The sequence below is a fragment of the Oncorhynchus masou genome, unplaced genomic scaffold (genome assembly GCF_036934945.1).
Source record: "Oncorhynchus masou masou isolate Uvic2021 unplaced genomic scaffold, UVic_Omas_1.1 unplaced_scaffold_877, whole genome shotgun sequence".
NCBI lineage: Eukaryota > Metazoa > Chordata > Actinopteri > Salmoniformes > Salmonidae > Oncorhynchus > Oncorhynchus masou.
Genome location: NW_027015233.1, coordinates 243396 through 260857, shown reverse-complemented (window position 1 = coordinate 260857; position 17462 = coordinate 243396). Strand labels below are relative to the sequence as shown.

Here is a 17462-nt window from a genome sequence, read left to right as displayed (position 1 = left end):
GCCTGGCTCCCCAGGGGGTGGGCCTGGCTCCCCAGTGGCCGGGCCTGGCTCCCCAGTGGCCGGGCCTGGCTCCCCAGTGGCCGGGCCTGGCTCCCCAGTGGCCGGGCCTGGCTCCCAGTGGGCGGGCCTGGCTCCCCAGTGGGCGGGCCTGGCTCCCCAGTGGGCGGGCCTGGCTCCCCAGTGGGTGGGCCTGGCTCCCAGTGAGTGGGCCTGGCTCCCCAGTGGGTGGGCCTGGCTCCCAGTGGGTGGGCCTATGCCCTCTCAGGCCCACCCATAGCTGCTCCCCTGCCCAGTTATGTGAAATCCATAGATTAGGGCCGAATGAATTCGTTTCAGATGACTGATTTCCTTATATGAACTGTTACTCTGCAAAATCTTTGAAATTGTTACATGTTGTGTTTATGTTTTGTTGAGTACAGATAGCTTTTTATAAACAATGTTTTGTTCTTGCATTTAACTCCTGAAAGTTCTCGAGGTAATTTCAGTAGTAGATGACATTAGAGGTCAGCATGTGGAGAAGTGGGAGCTCGGGATGATAGAGGAGTTTCCCACTAGTAATTACCAGTTGGAGGGGCGTTCAAGTGGATTTTTCCCAGTCTGATGTGGTAATTTCCCACTTCCCACTTGGATACGAACGCATCAATAGTGTCGGCAATGCAGGGTTTATATCGGCCCGGTAGGAGTTTGCACATGGTAATACGGGATTGCATTCGTTTTGTAACCGGGCTGCCTTCCGGTATGAACCAGGTGCCGCCAAAGGCGAATTCGGTTCAAAACAAGGTTAAGCACGTGGAGTAATGATTTAGGATAGTTTCATATGCATGTCATTGGCCTAAGTGTTCGGTGTTGATAAAATCCCCATTATGTGCTTTAGCTGCCTTTCCAATATTGGAAAACTCGACCATTTTATCGAAAAGACATGTATGATCCTGAACGATGCACCATGCTGCCTTGTTGACTATTATGAATGGGCAGCGCAGATTACTGTTCCTTTTCAGAGGCACTCCTCCCTACCGGTTATGCCCGGTCAAGTGCAACCCAGGTTCAGCTTAATCGAACGCCTTCAATATCCAGCAGGTGTGCGCGCTTAGTAACTAGAAAACAAATCCGGAACTAGCCGCGCACCTGCAGGATATTTAAGAAGACGTGACCGAGTCGTCTCATTTCTAAATCGATATTCAAATCGAGGTGGTGAGTATGCCTTGACCACAGGTGTTATGGTAACTTGTGGCGCAATCATTATTCACATATCAGGTCGGCGATTAACTTCTAATAAATTAACGCCTAACATTTTTTTTACATTCATCTGATCTTTTACAGGCGATAGCAAATGCACTCTAAAGGGTTTAGTAACATAGTAGACTATGCACACTAGACTAACATTGATTTTGTTAGTCACTCAGTTATCATTAAAATGGCATAGTCATGGGGGAATGTCTAGAATTGACGGAAATAATAGTGCATTTGGCCTCTTCTTTCTGCCCATTGGCAAAATTTTGTAATTGCATTGAAATTGATCATACAATTGTTACATTCTTTGCCCAATGGTAGAATGACAGGAAATGAACTTGCAGTAGGCAGGTCTTCCTAGGAGGAATACTGGGTCATAACTGGTTTGGTTTATTTTTCTCCTTTAGTCATGGTTCTTCCTGGGCTTCAGGTTTGGAGATGGATCCTGTTTGCCTGCTTTCACTGGCTTTGTGTCTGTCAAGAGACTCCAAGACCGTAAGTCCATCTGCAGTTAGAGTTTAGTGGTCAGACCTGCTTCTCTCGTCTCGGTTTAACGTTCTCTTGTCAGAGCAAGTTTTCATCTCCCCTTTCTGCAGATGTATATTTGACCTGGCTTTGTGTTTAGAGATGTACTGATTTTCCTGTTGTCGGGTGTGTTCTCTGTAGGGTTTACATGGTAGCTGTTCCTGCAGTGATCCAGGCAGGCTCAGAGGCCAAGCTTTGTGCCAGCCTTCTGCAGCCCAACGAGACCCTGGTCATGACCGTATCTCTGATGGCCGACGGGCAGAACAAGAGACTTCTCCACCAGAGTTCTGACCAAGAGTTTCACCGCTGTTTCCAGTTTCAGGTCAGCCCAGCACTGGTGGACTTCCAGAACCATTCCATTAAGAGTGGACTGTACTGCTCAGCTTTGATGCATCGCTTAGCTTCTTTGTGCAATGCCAGCTTATTTCATGGGAAATGTCAATGGTGACCTACCAGAACTTTTCTGTGATTCGGGCACCAATTTGTACCAGTTTTTGATTGAATTCTAGTATATAATATCGAGACAAGTTACATATGTAACTTACAGTAGGCCGAATGCATAATGGGATCCCTGCAGTAGTTAAACGCTCTACCTCGAAGTGGCTAGTGGCACGCTCTTACCAACTGGGCCACACGGCACCACATTTGAAAGTCCTATGTTATCGGTCCGTTTGTTGACCAGTGTTGCCCTGTTTCTGTCCCTGACAGGCCCCTCGTGTGAAGAGCGACAAAGTGCAGAACTTTAAGGTGGAGGTTCGAGGAGAAACATTCCTATCAACAGAGGAGAGAAGAGTGATGATCAAACCCTACAGCCCCATGACGTTCATCCAAACGGACAAACCAATCTACAACCCAGGACAAACGGGTAATGTTAGAGCCGGTACACCTTTAGTCTGGTTGCTAAGAAACAGGCCAATTAGGTGTTGGCTTGTTCTGTAATGGTTTATTCCGGGGCGTTGACCTTTTTGGGCCCCTCACCCCATTTTGACATCAACAGTTATCCACGACCCCACCATGCTCCCTTTGTTTATTTGAGGCTGTAACGGTATTACAATGAAGTACTGAAATCTGAAGGCAGTATTGTTTGAAATGCATCAGGCAATAATTGTGTAGAAAGGAACAGCATCATTGCTGGCAATGTTGTTCCCCAGTCTGGTCCCGTCCACTCTGTTCTAACGTCATGCGTGGCTTATGGGGATTGTAGAGGGGAAACGGTAGACATCTGAAGAGCCTCGTGGTGCAGATGCAGTAAATCCCCCTGGTTCACTCAGGATATGTACACTGGAATCAGGCTGGAAATCCTCAACCAGTATTTCTGGGAATCCTTGGAATTGAGAAAGTTGCTTGAAATTATGCTTCTAATCTTCTCATTGGCTTTTTACAGTGCTTTTTAGAGTCGTCACCTTGGATACGCATTTTAGCCCCGTCAATCAGCTGGTGAGTTACAAATATACGTTTGACAATAGTATTTTAGTTCAGTCTCTACTATTTCAATCCAAGATGCAGAAGTGTCACAATACTGTGATGGACATAGCAGTCTGGTATTATGTACAGCAATCAACCAGCCAGGACATGAGGCTTCCATTCATATAGGTCAGATTGGAATGTATGGGATCATCTTTTCCTGAGATTGAATTGCAAATGCTACATGTGATGTTTACGTTAAGTGACCAAGCCAATCACCTGTCTAGTAGCTGTAGACAGCTATGCTCTGTTTTGGCATTGGAGTTCTTAATGAAATATGAACCCATCTCTTGTCTTTGCCCTTCACAGTACAACGTTGTGGAACTTGAGGTAAGATCCTTGTCAGTGTAAAGACTGCAGCATTATGACTCCCCCTGCTAGCTAGGTCCTCATAGCCACCTACTGTACAAGTTAGCTAAATATTTCCAATCAGCGGTGTGTGTAATCTGGGCCCTCTTCAGTAGATGAATGTTGCAGATAGACTTGACTCCTTGTCCTGTATACTGTTGTGAACTCTCCACAACGTTGTGTCCTGCTGAACACGCCCCTTCCTATGAACCAACAGGATGTTAATCACAACCGGATTGGACAGTGGGTCAACACTACATCCAGTGGCAACATTCTGCAGCTTTCTCACCCCCTGAACTCTGAAGCACCTGTAGGATCCTATACCATTGTAGTGTGGATTGGTGAAGAGAAAATCTACCACAACTTCAAGGTAGAACAGTATGGTAGGTTGAGTTTCTCTTTCATGCTCGGTAATGTTGCATCACAATCCTGGAACGTTCTGGAGTTGACTGCTGTTCTTTTTATCTGTAGTTTTGCCCAAGTTTGAGATCAAAATGAACCTCACTGACAAGATCAGCGTTGTTCAAGAGGAGTATGAAGTGAAAGTGTGTGCGGAGTGAGTAAACACTATTGGTGATTTGCAATGTACTGTAGTTACAAGGTGATGTGTAACTCCACGACATGTAATTAATTCTCATTGCGCGAAGGCAGACCTGGGTTGAACTACTATTAGTATTTAATGTATTTTCACATTTTAAATGAAGGATTTGAAGATACAAGTAAATAACATTGTATTTGTTACAACACATGTTTGGTACATGTTGCGGGTGCAGCGACATAGATGATCCATGTCAGAGGTATAGAATACAGTATACACATATGAGATGAGTAATGCAAGGTATGTAAGCATTATTAGTGACTAGTATTCCAATGATGTCAAGTCTGTAGGCAGCAGCCTCTGCTAGTACTGGAGCTTCATTTGATAATACACTTGGAAATTGTTATGCATTTGAGGATACTCAAATACACTTATTTAAATATAAAAGTCCTTAAGTATGCATGGGGTCTGCATTAATGACCCATGATAATTGAAGACCTATAGTGCTGCTAGGATCCCTGAGATTTGTTAGTGGCATTTCCATGAACAGCTGGTTCTTCGGTCATAAAGCGTCTCAAATTAGGATGGCTGTTCTAGGATCAGGTCCCAGCCTGACATGTGACCTCGTTCATTATGATCTATAGTTAAAACTGATCCCGTTCTGAGGCTCTATGAATACAGGTCCAGATTCATTGACCGTGTTAAACGCCTGACTTCAAGCCTTTAGGTCTTGTGTTTTTAATATGGTAACTGGATGTAGGAAGTTGACACTTGTCTTGTTGTGAATTGAAATCAGATACACGTATGGGCAGCCTGTACCTGGTAAAGCAGGGGTGAAGTTGTGCCGACCTTTGGTGGACAATGCAGTGATACCAATAACAATTGACGAGAGAAATCCACGAGGACTTCCTGATTACACACCTCCGTGCCACAAAGAGTCATTAGAGGTCTGTATGCTTTCCTGAAACGAGTAGTGCTGTTTTTACCAACATATTACATTTTGAATGGGATTTAAATGTGTTTTTATGTGGTTCTGCTTGCTTTTCCTAGATGGACCATACTGGCTGTGCTTCTTATGTCTTCAACATGGCCCCTTTCACAAAGAATGCAGGAGAGAAATTGCTGGGAGACGTGTTTAGTTTCCATGCAGAAGTACAGGAGGAGGGGACCGGCAAGTCCTCATCATGCTTCATGTTTCATTAGATCAGGTTCCCTAACCGTCCTGGGGTTTCCCCTGGGTTCATGTTTTGGTTTTTGCCCGAGCGCTACACAGCTGACTGAAATAACCATCTCCTAATGTAGTTTTGATTTGAATCAGCTGTAGTGCCAGGGCAAGAAACTACAAGGTGCACCCAGGGGGGGTCCCAGAACTGAGTTTGGGTGACTCTGCGTTGGCAAGAAAGAGCTTTTTGACCGTTGGTGCTGCAGCAGGGTTTTATATAATGCTGTTTTAATATTCTGTGGAAGCTGCACTGCAATTCAGTTTCTGCATTGTGAAATATACCGTATTTGTTTTAATTTGACAGGTATTACACTGTCAGAGGAAAAAAATGTAGAGCTCTCCTATGTGATTGGAGAATTCACATTTGTTGACACGCCCCAAATCTATGAGCATGGATCAATTATCGAAGGCAAGGTAAGTCCAAATGGTGTTCCTGTTGCATTGTGGATGCTTGGTTTGTCCTGCTTCCTGAACTGCTTCCCGCCCTTTCCTCAGATAAATGCTGTTCGATATAACAACACACCCATCTCTGACATGTTAGTCTACCTGTTGGAGGAGAAAGGCTGGTCCTCATATCTACGACTACAGAACCTAACCACGGACAGTCGTGGTATTGCCAGGTTCTCCGTCAACACAACCAGTCTGCCCAAAGAGAATATTAACCTCGTAGTAAGTATGATTCCTTCTAGGTTTGAGAGACTTTATACTCGATGCCAGTGTCCCGGAGACCGTAAGGGGGGGCATGTTTAGTGCACCTCTTGGGGTCCCCAGGACAGTTGGGGAAACGATGCCCAGAGGTCATGACCATAATCACAGGCTTGGTGGAAGTAAGGTGGCTCTGTTACTGTATTGCTTCCTGTCATCCTCTCAGATCCCCACTGTATATAGGATGGGCTCTTGGGGTTGATTTAGGATTGGGCCTTTAGTTACTATTCCTTTTGTTCCTTTCCAGGTGAGCGACTCCCCACAAGTGGAGTACCCAGGATACAGGGTCCCCTATTTCAACAGAGGGCAACACCTACTCTCGCTGATCCAGCCCGCTGCCCCTGACATTAAACCGTCCAGCTCCCTGGCTATTCAGAAGATGGAGAAACCACTGGCGTGTGGGCAGGCGGTGTCGATCACCATCCGCTATGCCATCGTAGGGGAGACTGTCCCAAAGGGCTCTGTGGCTGTCCTCTACCTGGTGAGTAGAACCAGGAACAACCTGCAAACCCATGGTGTCTCTCAAACAGCACCATATTTCCTATTTGCACTCCTTTTGACCAGGATCATTTCAGGCCCCAGCCACACTTTCAAAGGAAGGATGTTCCTAAACTACACCAATACTCCTAATCAACCACTGTAACCCAACCTTATGTTACAAATTGGAATTCGTAATATATAAATAATACATTTAGCAAATTCATGCCCATCATCCATTTCATAGGTTATCTACAAATGAATAGGTGCTAACGTATCGTACTAATTGGAGTCCTGGATTTGTTAACCGTGTTACGTCTACCCCATGAGTCCAGGTTGCAACGTCTCCACTCTGTTGCTGAGAACTGTTTCCTTTCCCTCCAGGCCTTGTCCAGAGGGGTCATAGTTCAGCATGGACACATCAATGTTACTGTGCAGCAGGACAGTCCTGGTGAGTGAATTTCATTAAGCGATTCTGAACGTTCTGGAAGGTGATTAATGAGTGACCTGCTCTTGCGTTGTAGTAGCCGAGGGTGACGTCACCTTGACGTTGGCAGTGGTCCCAGAGATGGCGCCGGTGGTTCAGCTCCTGGTGTACAGTATGCTACCCAGTGAGACTGTCATCGCCCACAGCATGAACTTCCCCACTGAGAAATGCTTCAGGAACAAGGTGTGTGTGTGGAGGAGTCTGGCATATCCCCAGTGACTGTACATCACAAACATTGTCATTTTATGAAAGGTGTCCAGTATTTCCATGCAGACTGTATCATACCTGGAATAATGGTATCTGTCTGCCAGGTGTTGGTGGAGTTCTCTCCCGCCGACGCTGTCCCAGGGGAGGAGAACACCCTGCGTCTCTCGGCCCGGCCCGGTTCCCTCTGTGGCCTCAGTGCTGTTGACCAGAGTGTTGGCGTCATGGAGCCAGGGAAGAGGCTGGATGCTGACAAGGTAACACGGCTCACTGAAGTGAACAACAGTGGTACCACCATACCTACTGTTTTGGTGGTGCTGGGAATACAACCAGTGACTACAGCAGACATGGAGTGGATCTGTTCACTGTTGGGAGCTTTTATCAAATGTGATGGGACTCATTCTCTGGCTTGAGGCCCACTTTCTATTGCCTCTCAGTAACTGGAAAGCACCTCCTTATTGATGGGACAACTTTCTAAACGTTGAGCAATGGACAACAAAATGGAGCTTTTCCCCAAGTAGTGGTTTCAGTCTGTTCTGTTTGGTCCCCAATGAACAAGGTAATTTCACACCTCCCTGTTGTCCCTTTCCAGATATTTGATTTGTTACCGGTCAAGGAGACGACCTATATTCCCTACGAGCTTGAAGATCCAGTAGCATGTTTACGCGTTAGACCAAGGAGATCCATAATACCACACCCATATGGACCGTCTGAGCAGACAAATGATCCTTACGCAGTTTTTCAGGTAAATATTTCTGCCCTGTTTTCTCAACTTGAAGCCTCTTTTTCTTCTTTCTGGGAAGAATCAGTCACCATACTGTTACAATGTGTTAAACTTAATAGAATGACAAAACGGACTTTTATTACTAAATTGGTTCTGCTATTTCTAGACACTGGGACTGAAGCTAGCGACTAACCTGGATATAAGAGTACCTTCCTGCCTCAGTTACCAGGGGAACCAGTACTATCGCTCCTATGGTGAGATGTCCTTCCCAACCCTTATTCTCATTGCCAAGTCTAATGAATCTTGGGTTATGGATGACCTTTAGCTAGAATGACAAAGCCTAAACACTACATGCACTCACTGAGCCCAGCAGCATTCAGTCTATTTTTAACTTGACACTAATGGCCATGTTTTGTGTTGGTAGTAGCTTACGGCCATATGGCTGGGCCTGGATCAGCGGGTCCTCGACTTGAAATGGCTGCGGCTGGTGAACTTGCCGCTCCACCTCCTCCACCCATACAGACGCTCCGTACATTCTTCCCTGAGACATGGATTTGGGACCTTGTGGAAGTTGGGTAAGTGGTCTGCAGAGTGAGGCCGACCTCTGAAAGCCCTCTTAGCTCTTGCCTCATATCCAAACAGTAGTGGTGTAGATTAGGAACCTGAACCTCAGTGAACTATAGGCCAGCTTTCTCTTAGGAAAGACCCTTTGACCTCAATGGGTGTCCCTGGTTAGATGAAGCTTAAATGCATTTGTAACAACAAACAGTGTTGCAATTAGTCTTTCTCTATTGCTCACTTGGTGGCTTTCTGTTTGAACTCTGACCTCTGTATTCCAGGGAGTCTGGATCTTTAGATGTCCCCCTGACAGTCCCAGACACCATCACCACCTGGGAGACTGAGGTCTTCTGCCTGGCCCCCAGTGGCTTCGGTCTGGCTCCTCTGGTGGAGCTCACGGTCTTCCAGCCCTTCTTCCTGGAGCTCACCCTGCCCTACTCAGTCATCCGGGGAGAGCACTTTGAGCTGAAGGCCACTGTGTTTAACTACCTCTCCAAGTGCATCATGGTACGACACTGCACCAGGATGGTTTCTTGAGTTGTATTGTTTGTCGTACCACGTTATCTTACGCCGTGTTCCTCTTTGGCAGGTTTCTGTGACTCCAGCTCTTTCCTCAGACTACACTCTCACAGCCTTGCGTGATGTCCAGCACTCCTCGTGCTTGTGTGCCAATGGACGAAAGACCTTCAGTTGGACAATGGCCCCCTCTGTCCTGGGTTAGTCTTCATCTGTTCAAACGGCAGAATGGATGTCAACCTGAGTTGTGTACTGTCACCGTATTGGATGTTGTGTAACCTGCGCTGTACTGTGTGTAGGGGTTTTGAACGTGTCTGTTAGTGCGGAGGCTGTCCGGTCCCAGACTGCGTGTGACAATGGGGTTGTGAACGTACCGGAGAGAGGACGCGTTGACACGGTCACACGGAGCCTGCTGGTGAAGGTATGTAGTCTACTGCTGTGGGAGAACTAACGTTAGGTAGCACAGATACTGTCTAGTGGAACTGCCTCTGAAATGAATCCCTCTCCTCCTCCAGGCTGAGGGAACAGAGAAGAGCCACACCTACAACTGGTTGCTGTGTCCTACTGGTCAGTAATGAATCAACGTTGAATGTTCACGGTGGTTGACGTGATCATCTTCATTCAGCTCCTCTTTGTGTCCACAGGAGAAGCTCTGACGGAGGAGGTGGAACTGCAACTTCCCCAGAATGTGGTGGATGGCTCTGCTAGGATTTCCCTCTCGGTTCTGGGTAAAATAAACCATTGTGTAGGGGTGGGAAGACGACCCTTCTCCAGTGACGATGCTGCTGTTTGCTGAAGAGGACAGTCTAACAGAAGTCCCTCGTTTCTCTGTAGGGGACATCCTGGGTCGGGCCCTCAACAACCTGGATGGACTGTTGCAGCTGCCGTATGGGTGCGGGGAGCAGAATATGGCCCTGCTCTCCCCCAATATCTACATCCTGGAGTACCTGAGGAACACGGAGCAGCTCACGCCAGCCATCCTAGAAAAGGCCAACAAGTTCCTCACTAGTGGTAGGAGAGTCCCTTAAAATCTGTCTTGATAAGATGCCAAATCCACAAACCGGGCTGGATTTGTCCAATTAGAGGATTTCGTTTTCTATTTTAGTGTTTCTCCACGGTTTACCCTGCTGTAACGGCGGAGCTGCATAACAGATGATATCAATGTCTTAACATCACTGCCCCAACACATGGTTTTCTACTGAAGTCATTTGATGGTAGAATATTGACCCAGTCTCATAGCACCCTATTCCTTACATAGGGCAGGACTCTCCAACCTTGTTACTGTCCTGTATGTAGGTTCACTCCAACTCTAATCTCGCTCCCCTTCTAATAATTAGCTGGTTGAATGGGGTTAATTATAACTTGGTTGGAGGGTAGCTCTCCGTGAACAGGGTTGGAGAGCCCTGAGAGATAGGGAGCCGTTTTGGGCACAACTCTGGGAATAGAACAAGCGCTTGGTCACCGTTGATGATGAAAACCCACCGGCAGGTTACCAAAGGCAGCTGAACTACAAGAATGCTGATGGTGCGTACAGCACGTTTGGACAAGGCTTGGGGAACACCTGGTGAGTACTTGGCTTGTAAAATGGTAAAAACAACTGTTTCAATGACGTATTGACCAATCAAATGGCATCTCTGGCACGGAGACGATGGATAGGACAGCTGACGTGTGATGTCGTGACTTGGAGCTTGACGATATTATGTCAGGGCTTTTAAATGAATCCACTTCTTTCTTCAGGCTGACTGCTTTTGTCTTGAGATCCTTTGGCAAAGCCCAGTCTTTCATCTATGTTGACCCGGCAACGATGGAGCGATCCAAGACTTGGTTGGAACGTCAACAAGGCCAACATGGCTGTTTCAGAACTTTAGGGAAGCTCTTGAACAACCGAATGAAGGTATTTATATTGTCTGTTTGGTCAGACCGGCCATAGTTTGATTTCAACAGGCCAGATACAGTTGGTGTCTTGACATTGTTTTCTAGGGTGGAGTGACGGATGAAGTCACACTGACGGCTTACATCACTGCATCAATGCTGGAGCTCAACATGTCCGTGACGGTAAGTAGCTTCACTCCACGGAACCGTTTCTCACACCGTCATTACAGGCAACTCATTCAGCCTCCTGTATGAAATCTGTCTTACATCAACTGTCATTTACAGCTTCTACGACGTAGTGAAGTAATTTCTCTGCAAGTAGCCTATGAAATAACAAAGAATGGGCTTAGATATGTAAGGGAACACCCCCCTGAAATGGACAAAAATGAATGGGAAGTCATTGGCACTGGACAAACCATATACACGGTGTCCAATACCACTTAATTCGGCGTTGTTTCGTTCAAAGTTGCTTTGCAAATGCCATATGGCGAATGCCACGCTCCACTGTGGCTTTTCATATTGCAAATGCAACAAGTCAACATCAAAAAGCAAAATTGTGAAAGTGAGAAGAAAAAAAATCAAAAACCTAGCAACCCTTTAAAGTGCTTTCTGGACCGTTTTTTGAAATTCTTTAGACATTTTTTATTTTTTTTTGTCAATTACACATGTGTAAGTACTGTGTGGATATACTTTTGTCCAATTTTATTATAATAAAAAAAATGTACTTGCGCATAAGGCATACATTTTGTCCATTTGCAATAGGAAGTCAAAAGTAACTTTTGGGGGGCCAAATGTCATAAGTAATTTGACATGCTCAAAAGTCCTGCAGAAATGCAAAATTGACTGGCCTGATGAACACAGGATGGCCGGGCGTTGATAGTGGTTCTCCATCGCTCGTTGTGTTGATTTCATTATGTCCATTGGTTTATGTTTTCTCATTTTTGCAAATTAACTGCATTTGCAATATTGTTCAATGGGCATTTACCATCACAAATTTGTCATGCTATAAAAATCCTGCAGGAATGCGAAATTGATTGGCCTGATGAACTCGGGATGGCTGGGCAGTGATTCTGGTACCTCACTGTTTAAACATATTGCAAATGGACAATAGTCACCAAGTCTCTGTCCATCAGTCAATTAGATATCATACTGACACCAAACTCACTTTTTCCAACTCGTTTAGTAGCCAACTATCACATAGTACAGAGCTGGCCCAAAATTCACAACGCCTTCTATTCAAACTATAATAAAAACATAAAACGCGTAGTTACGTTCCAGCTGCGGGTCCAGTTCGGATGTTGTGTAGGCCTAGCTGAGACAACCCCCACCTCCAGGTAGACCTCATAGTGGCCTGATGGATTGTAAACGAAGACTGGTTCATACGGCATTCAGAACCCACATAGGCTTCAGGTTGAATTTAGGAATACATTGCCTGCACTCCTATGGAGAGAAGTCAATGCAAACTGTTTGATGTAAACACCTTCTTTTAACTGTTAAGGGTTAATGCCACACGGTCAAGGTTAGGCTTGCGCGGATCGGGAGGACCTCAGGAACGTACCTGAGGTCGAATTGTGCTTCTCACCCTAACGGTTCTCTCAGTCACCCAAAAGCAAATGACATTGAGGGCCAGGCTTCATTTTGGACCTTCTCTTTTTCAAGGTCGCTGCACTCAGAGCGAGCTACGGTCAAGCGGGGCGTCTCGTTGAACTCTGCACAGTCTGGAGACTATGGTGATCTCATTTTTAGTGTTGCTTTCAGAATGCCATTTTGGTGACGGTCCCTCTCCGTTTAAACATATTGCAAATGTACAAAAGTCAACAAGCAAGTCAGTGTCCATCAGTCAATTAGATGGCTTCTAAATGACTTGGAAAGAGGGTTTGGTGTCAGAATGACAACTATCACATATTTCAGAGCAGGCCCATAATTCACAGCGCCTTCAGTTTAAAACATAATAAAAACGTAAAACACAGTTACGTTCTAGCTGCGGGTCCAGCTCTGACATTATGTGTATGCCAAGCTGAGGCAACCCCGACTCCCAAGTTTCGGCTCGATAGGTCATTTGGTGCCCGAGCGAGACCCTAATTGGTGCTGAAAATCCACTTTTTTCCATGTCTTGCTACGGGGTCCTTGAATGAGCTATCGGACAAAAAAAACGTCGGGGTCCGTCTATGGGCCGATGCGGTCGCAATACACCTAGTCTTGCGACTCTGGGACATTTCTAAATGTTGTCATTTTCGTGATGCAAAAATGAATTGAAGTTATTGCAAGTGTACGAGGCTGTTTCTCAGTCAAGGAACCTTCTAGAGCCACGTAACTCACCATCAACCTGAGGTCTATAACAGGTTTCTAAAGTTTCAGAACTCTAGGTCTGACGGCTCTTTTTTAGCTCGAACAAAGGTAACTATTGCAGGCACTGTCTCTCTACGCACCCCAATGGGTCCCTCCTGCCAAGCTGTGTGTGTGATTTAGTTTTTCTTTGAAATTTTATGGGAATCGTGACTGATTTACAGTTCATGGGGGTTGCCTAATCATACATATAAAGCTTTTAAAATGTCTGACCATTTTAACCCTTCAAAACAGCCACTGACACAATTTAAGGCACTTCCGGTTGGCACAGGAAGCTATAACTAAACTCATATCCTGATTGGGGTATGCCTTTACAGAATCCTGAGTTGTCTTTACGTTAAGAACTGAGTTATTTACGGAGGGTTTAGTGAGTTATTTCAGAAAATCACAAATCTCGCAGAGCTCCGCAGCACACTTTAAAAAGATTCGTATGAACACCCTGCAACTGGATCTGTAACTGTTTAAAAAAAACAAAAAACATCACCAATTTGACTTTGTACGATTTCTCTTAAATGACAATAGATAAATGGCTGGTTCTTTTTTTTATTGACACCAGAGGTTCCTTGACTTTGACGTGAAGCGGAAAAATTATTGCTCTATTTTCATTTTGGACCTTTTTTCCCAGAAATGGCCATAACTCATTTGCAATATGGACTTTCTCACTAACCAGGAAATGTGCTGTAGTCCCAGATCTGTTGGTGTTGTCTGATTTTTCAGCTTTATTTTTAGAGTGCCATGCCTCTTTAGCAGGGGACCTCTGCATACACACAAATTATACCCTTTACAAATGCAGCGTAATAAAATGTACAAGGAAAAACAATTCCGTTCCTAAGCAAAAAGTGTTCCCTAATCAACAATTTGAACTGCCTGAGGCCCCAGAACAGCAAGTTGAATGGAACCCAGTCCAAACTGATCTGGGACCAGGCCGGCTTTTAATGTGCTGCTGTCATTCTGTGCTCTAGGATCCTGTTGTGGACCACAGCTTGTCTTGCCTGAAGAACTCCACCAGTGATTTGTCCAACACCTACGCTACTGCTCTGCTGGCCTACACCTTCACCCTGGCAGGTGACATGGAGACACGGGCCCGGCTTCTGCAGCACCTCGACACCATCTCATTTCAAGAGGGTGAGCTATATCCTGGTAAGCGCTGTCTTGCCTTGATTGAGCATGCCTGGATAATGGAGTACTCCTAAAAGTGCAAAGAAGAGAAAAAAAATACTCTTGCTACTAAAATAGTTTTGGACATGACTTGGGGAGGTCAGAACTTTGTATTGTGTAGTCTGTATTAGGATGAATAAACTAGTCCTTATTCTGGTGTGTGCTCCTCAACCCTCAGGTGGTCTCCTGCACTGGTCCCAGTCCTCCTCGGAGACCTCACCCTCCCTGGAGGTGGAGATCAGCTCCTACTTTCTGCTGGCGTCCCTCAGCGCCTCTTCTCGGTCTACCTCTGACCTGGGCTACGCCTCCCGCATAGTCAGGTGGCTGGTGAGGCAGCAGAACGCCTACGGAGGCTTCTCTTCCACCCAGGTATACTTCCTAAACACCAGCGGTCTGAAATGGTGCAGTCGTACGAACATTGACTTGTATCAGACCACAGTGCATGTGTTCTTCATGTCCAACCTGGTGAGGCTCACTGATAGAGCCTAGAAACCATCATCGTAATGGATGGTATTGGGATTTTGTCACTTTAGCAACTGTTCAATGTGAGAAATATTCTATCCTTTAAAAGTGCCTCTTCATTTTGAACTGATTGTCCTGTGGTCTGCATGTCTAGGACACGGTGGTGGCCCTCCAGGCCCTGGCTCTCTACTCCACCAGGGTGTTCAGTAGAGGAGGAGCCAGCACAGTGACGGTAAGGTCTCCCAGTGGGGACCGGTGCCTCTTCCATGTGAACCAAAACAACAAGCTTCTGTACCAGGAGAGGGCGCTGCAGGACACAGAAGGGAAGTACAGCGTTGAAGTGCAGGGCAGTGCTTGTGCCTCAGTGCAGGTCAGTGAATACACATCTCTCCTCCAGTCCTGTGGCGCAAGATGCACTTTAATACACATTACAGGGAAGCTGTTTCTTCCGGCTCATAAAATGTTTGTATTCGGACAGGATGGTTTCCCTGACTTCCTCTTCTCTATCCCAGGTGGCGCTCCGCTACAACGTCCCTACTCCTACCAGAAGCACAACGCTCAGTGTCCAGGTGACTCCAGAGGTGGACTGCAACAGGAAGTCTTTGAGACCCAGAGTCACGCTGAAGCTCCAGTCTCGGTCAGAATGAAGGACATATTTGTATTAATTATTTTAAATGTGTTATCTTGGAGCGTGACTTGCAGAATGGGTTTGACCCAAATGAATTAGTTTTGTTATACCTGTATCGGTTATTGACCTAATAGTTGGGACCTCGGCTTGGATCAGTCTTATCTGGTCTTTATGGCTAAAATAATCCAAGCATTTGATTATTAAAATCAGTTGTCAATCATCTTTCTCAGATATCATGGAAAGGAGCTCACCACCAATATGATTATAGTGGATTTGAAAATGCTCTCTGGGTTTTCTCCAGATCCAGACTCTTTGGGGAGGGTGAGTTGTTGTGACTGTTATCCATGGAGGTCTTGCCTCGTCTGTGTCCCTTTGTTTAAGGATGACGGTTCTTTGTCCATGCAATATTAATGACTTGTCTTCACAGCTGAGGGGTTCAAGTCAAGTGGATCGTGTTGATATCAAAGATGACCATGTGTTAATGTACTTGACAGAGGTGAGGTGAAAACCATCTATCGGTTTGAAACCATTCACATGGCACTTCATATAATGGGCTTCATTTAAACACAATATATTTTGATGTACAGTAACTTCTGCTTTGATCATTGAATGACCCGTATGTTTGTTTTTCTCCCAACAGCTGACATCACTTCCTTTCCGCATCACCCTGGACACAATACAGGAGCTCCCAGTACAGAATCTAAAGCCAGCAGTGGTCAAGATCTATGACTACTACCAGCCAAGTAAGTTACTCTACTAACCCTCCCCAAAACATAATTTATTCCCCCCCTCTCTTCTGAGGAACATTTGGTCAACTTGTTTTCATTTATTGAGACGAAGCTGTCTTACGGTTACAGGTGACCAGGCTGAGACAGAATACGTCTTCCCTTGCAAGTAGGGCTTCCGAGCTGGTGAGCTACTTGAAATCTGGAGTTATTGGTGCTGACTTGTGTACTATACGTGATTTAGGGAGCCAGTCTTCCTTGAATCTAAATGCTGGTCAGTTTGCTAAAGGATTCATTAAATGTCTGCTCCTCGACAGATGGAAGATGACATTGCTGTCACACCTGCAACCATTGAGACGTCTTTCAAAAACTATGGATATTGAAATAAAATGTTTCATTGGAACCCTTTTCTGGAGTGATTTTGTCTCTGAGCAGTGAGGTGAATATTGAGGCAGTGGTGTTCATCCTGGGGTACATTAAGCAATGTGATTGGGTCCAGTAAACAGAGCAGTTCTCTGGAGGTGTAGTTTCCATCTGTGCTGTTAATTAGGGTCGCCAACTGTGTAAATGTTGTACGCACCGTTGGGTTGTCATCTCTTTTGCTCCTCAGTCTGTGACATGGACCCCTGTAGTTGTGAAGGCCTGCTTCTCATCAGGGAATGGGTCAGGACTTTTTACCACTAAATGATATAAACTTCTTACTAGGTATTGAGTCCTGGTTATGACTTCCTGATGAATGGTGTGGACAAGGCAAGATGTGGTGGTAAATGCCTCACAAATCAATGAGATTGACGACCCAACAGATACTCTAGAGCCCTACTGACAACACGACTCGCGTCTCGTTCGTAGACTTTAGTATGCAAACATACTGGGATTAAGAGTAGCTGTGAAAAGCAGTGTTTGTGACCTGACAATGGGACAGAATGTTCTGGGTTAACGGACAGCTCAGCATGTACAGTAAACTAAGCATTCGCTCTACTTTTGACGGCGGTACAATACTAGATGTTTCGGTTCAGAAGATTTAGCAAGCCCTTTTGATTGGCCAGTACTCAGCAATTCTTAAACAATAGTGAACACATATCACCATGTAAATTGTTCCATGAGCTGAAATGAAATGTCCCATACGCATGAAGAAAGCTCTCAAATTTGAGCATTTAGACTTTTCCAAGATAATCCATCCACTTGACAGGTGGGGCTGATGACACGTGTTCACCTTGTGCTGAGGACAATGAGGCCGCTCTAAAATGTGCATTTTTTGGTAGCAATGCCACAG

At 45.6% G+C, this 17462-nt stretch overlaps 1 protein-coding gene across 2 annotated transcripts; it reads left to right on the top strand.

Moving 5' to 3' along the window:
• Positions 1-1096: 1096 nt before the first annotated feature.
• LOC135537963 (alpha-2-macroglobulin-like) lies at positions 1097-16588 on the top strand. Of its 2 annotated transcripts, none has more exons than XM_064963976.1 (37): positions 1097-1191; positions 1638-1725; positions 1897-2077; positions 2464-2620; positions 3140-3192; positions 3529-3549; positions 3785-3950; positions 4039-4123; positions 4902-5052; positions 5156-5276; positions 5632-5741; positions 5823-5996; positions 6280-6513; positions 6894-6960; positions 7034-7179; positions 7308-7457; positions 7793-7945; positions 8091-8178; positions 8349-8499; positions 8764-8989; positions 9072-9198; positions 9298-9419; positions 9514-9565; positions 9643-9726; positions 9833-10009; positions 10487-10562; positions 10736-10892; positions 10979-11053; positions 14179-14341; positions 14553-14743; positions 14991-15206; positions 15349-15473; positions 15695-15785; positions 15892-15960; positions 16105-16207; positions 16322-16375; positions 16507-16588. In XM_064963976.1, the coding sequence occupies exons 2-36, from the start codon at positions 1640-1642 to the stop codon at positions 16360-16362; spliced, it is 4389 nt and encodes a 1462-aa protein (XP_064820048.1). In that variant the 5' UTR covers positions 1097-1191; positions 1638-1639; the 3' UTR covers positions 16363-16375; positions 16507-16588. The 2 variants fall into 2 exon arrangements, with proteins under 2 accessions (XP_064820048.1, XP_064820047.1); XM_064963975.1 differs by having other exon boundaries at positions 1114-1191; positions 8352-8499.
• Positions 16589-17462: the final 874 nt, after the last annotated feature.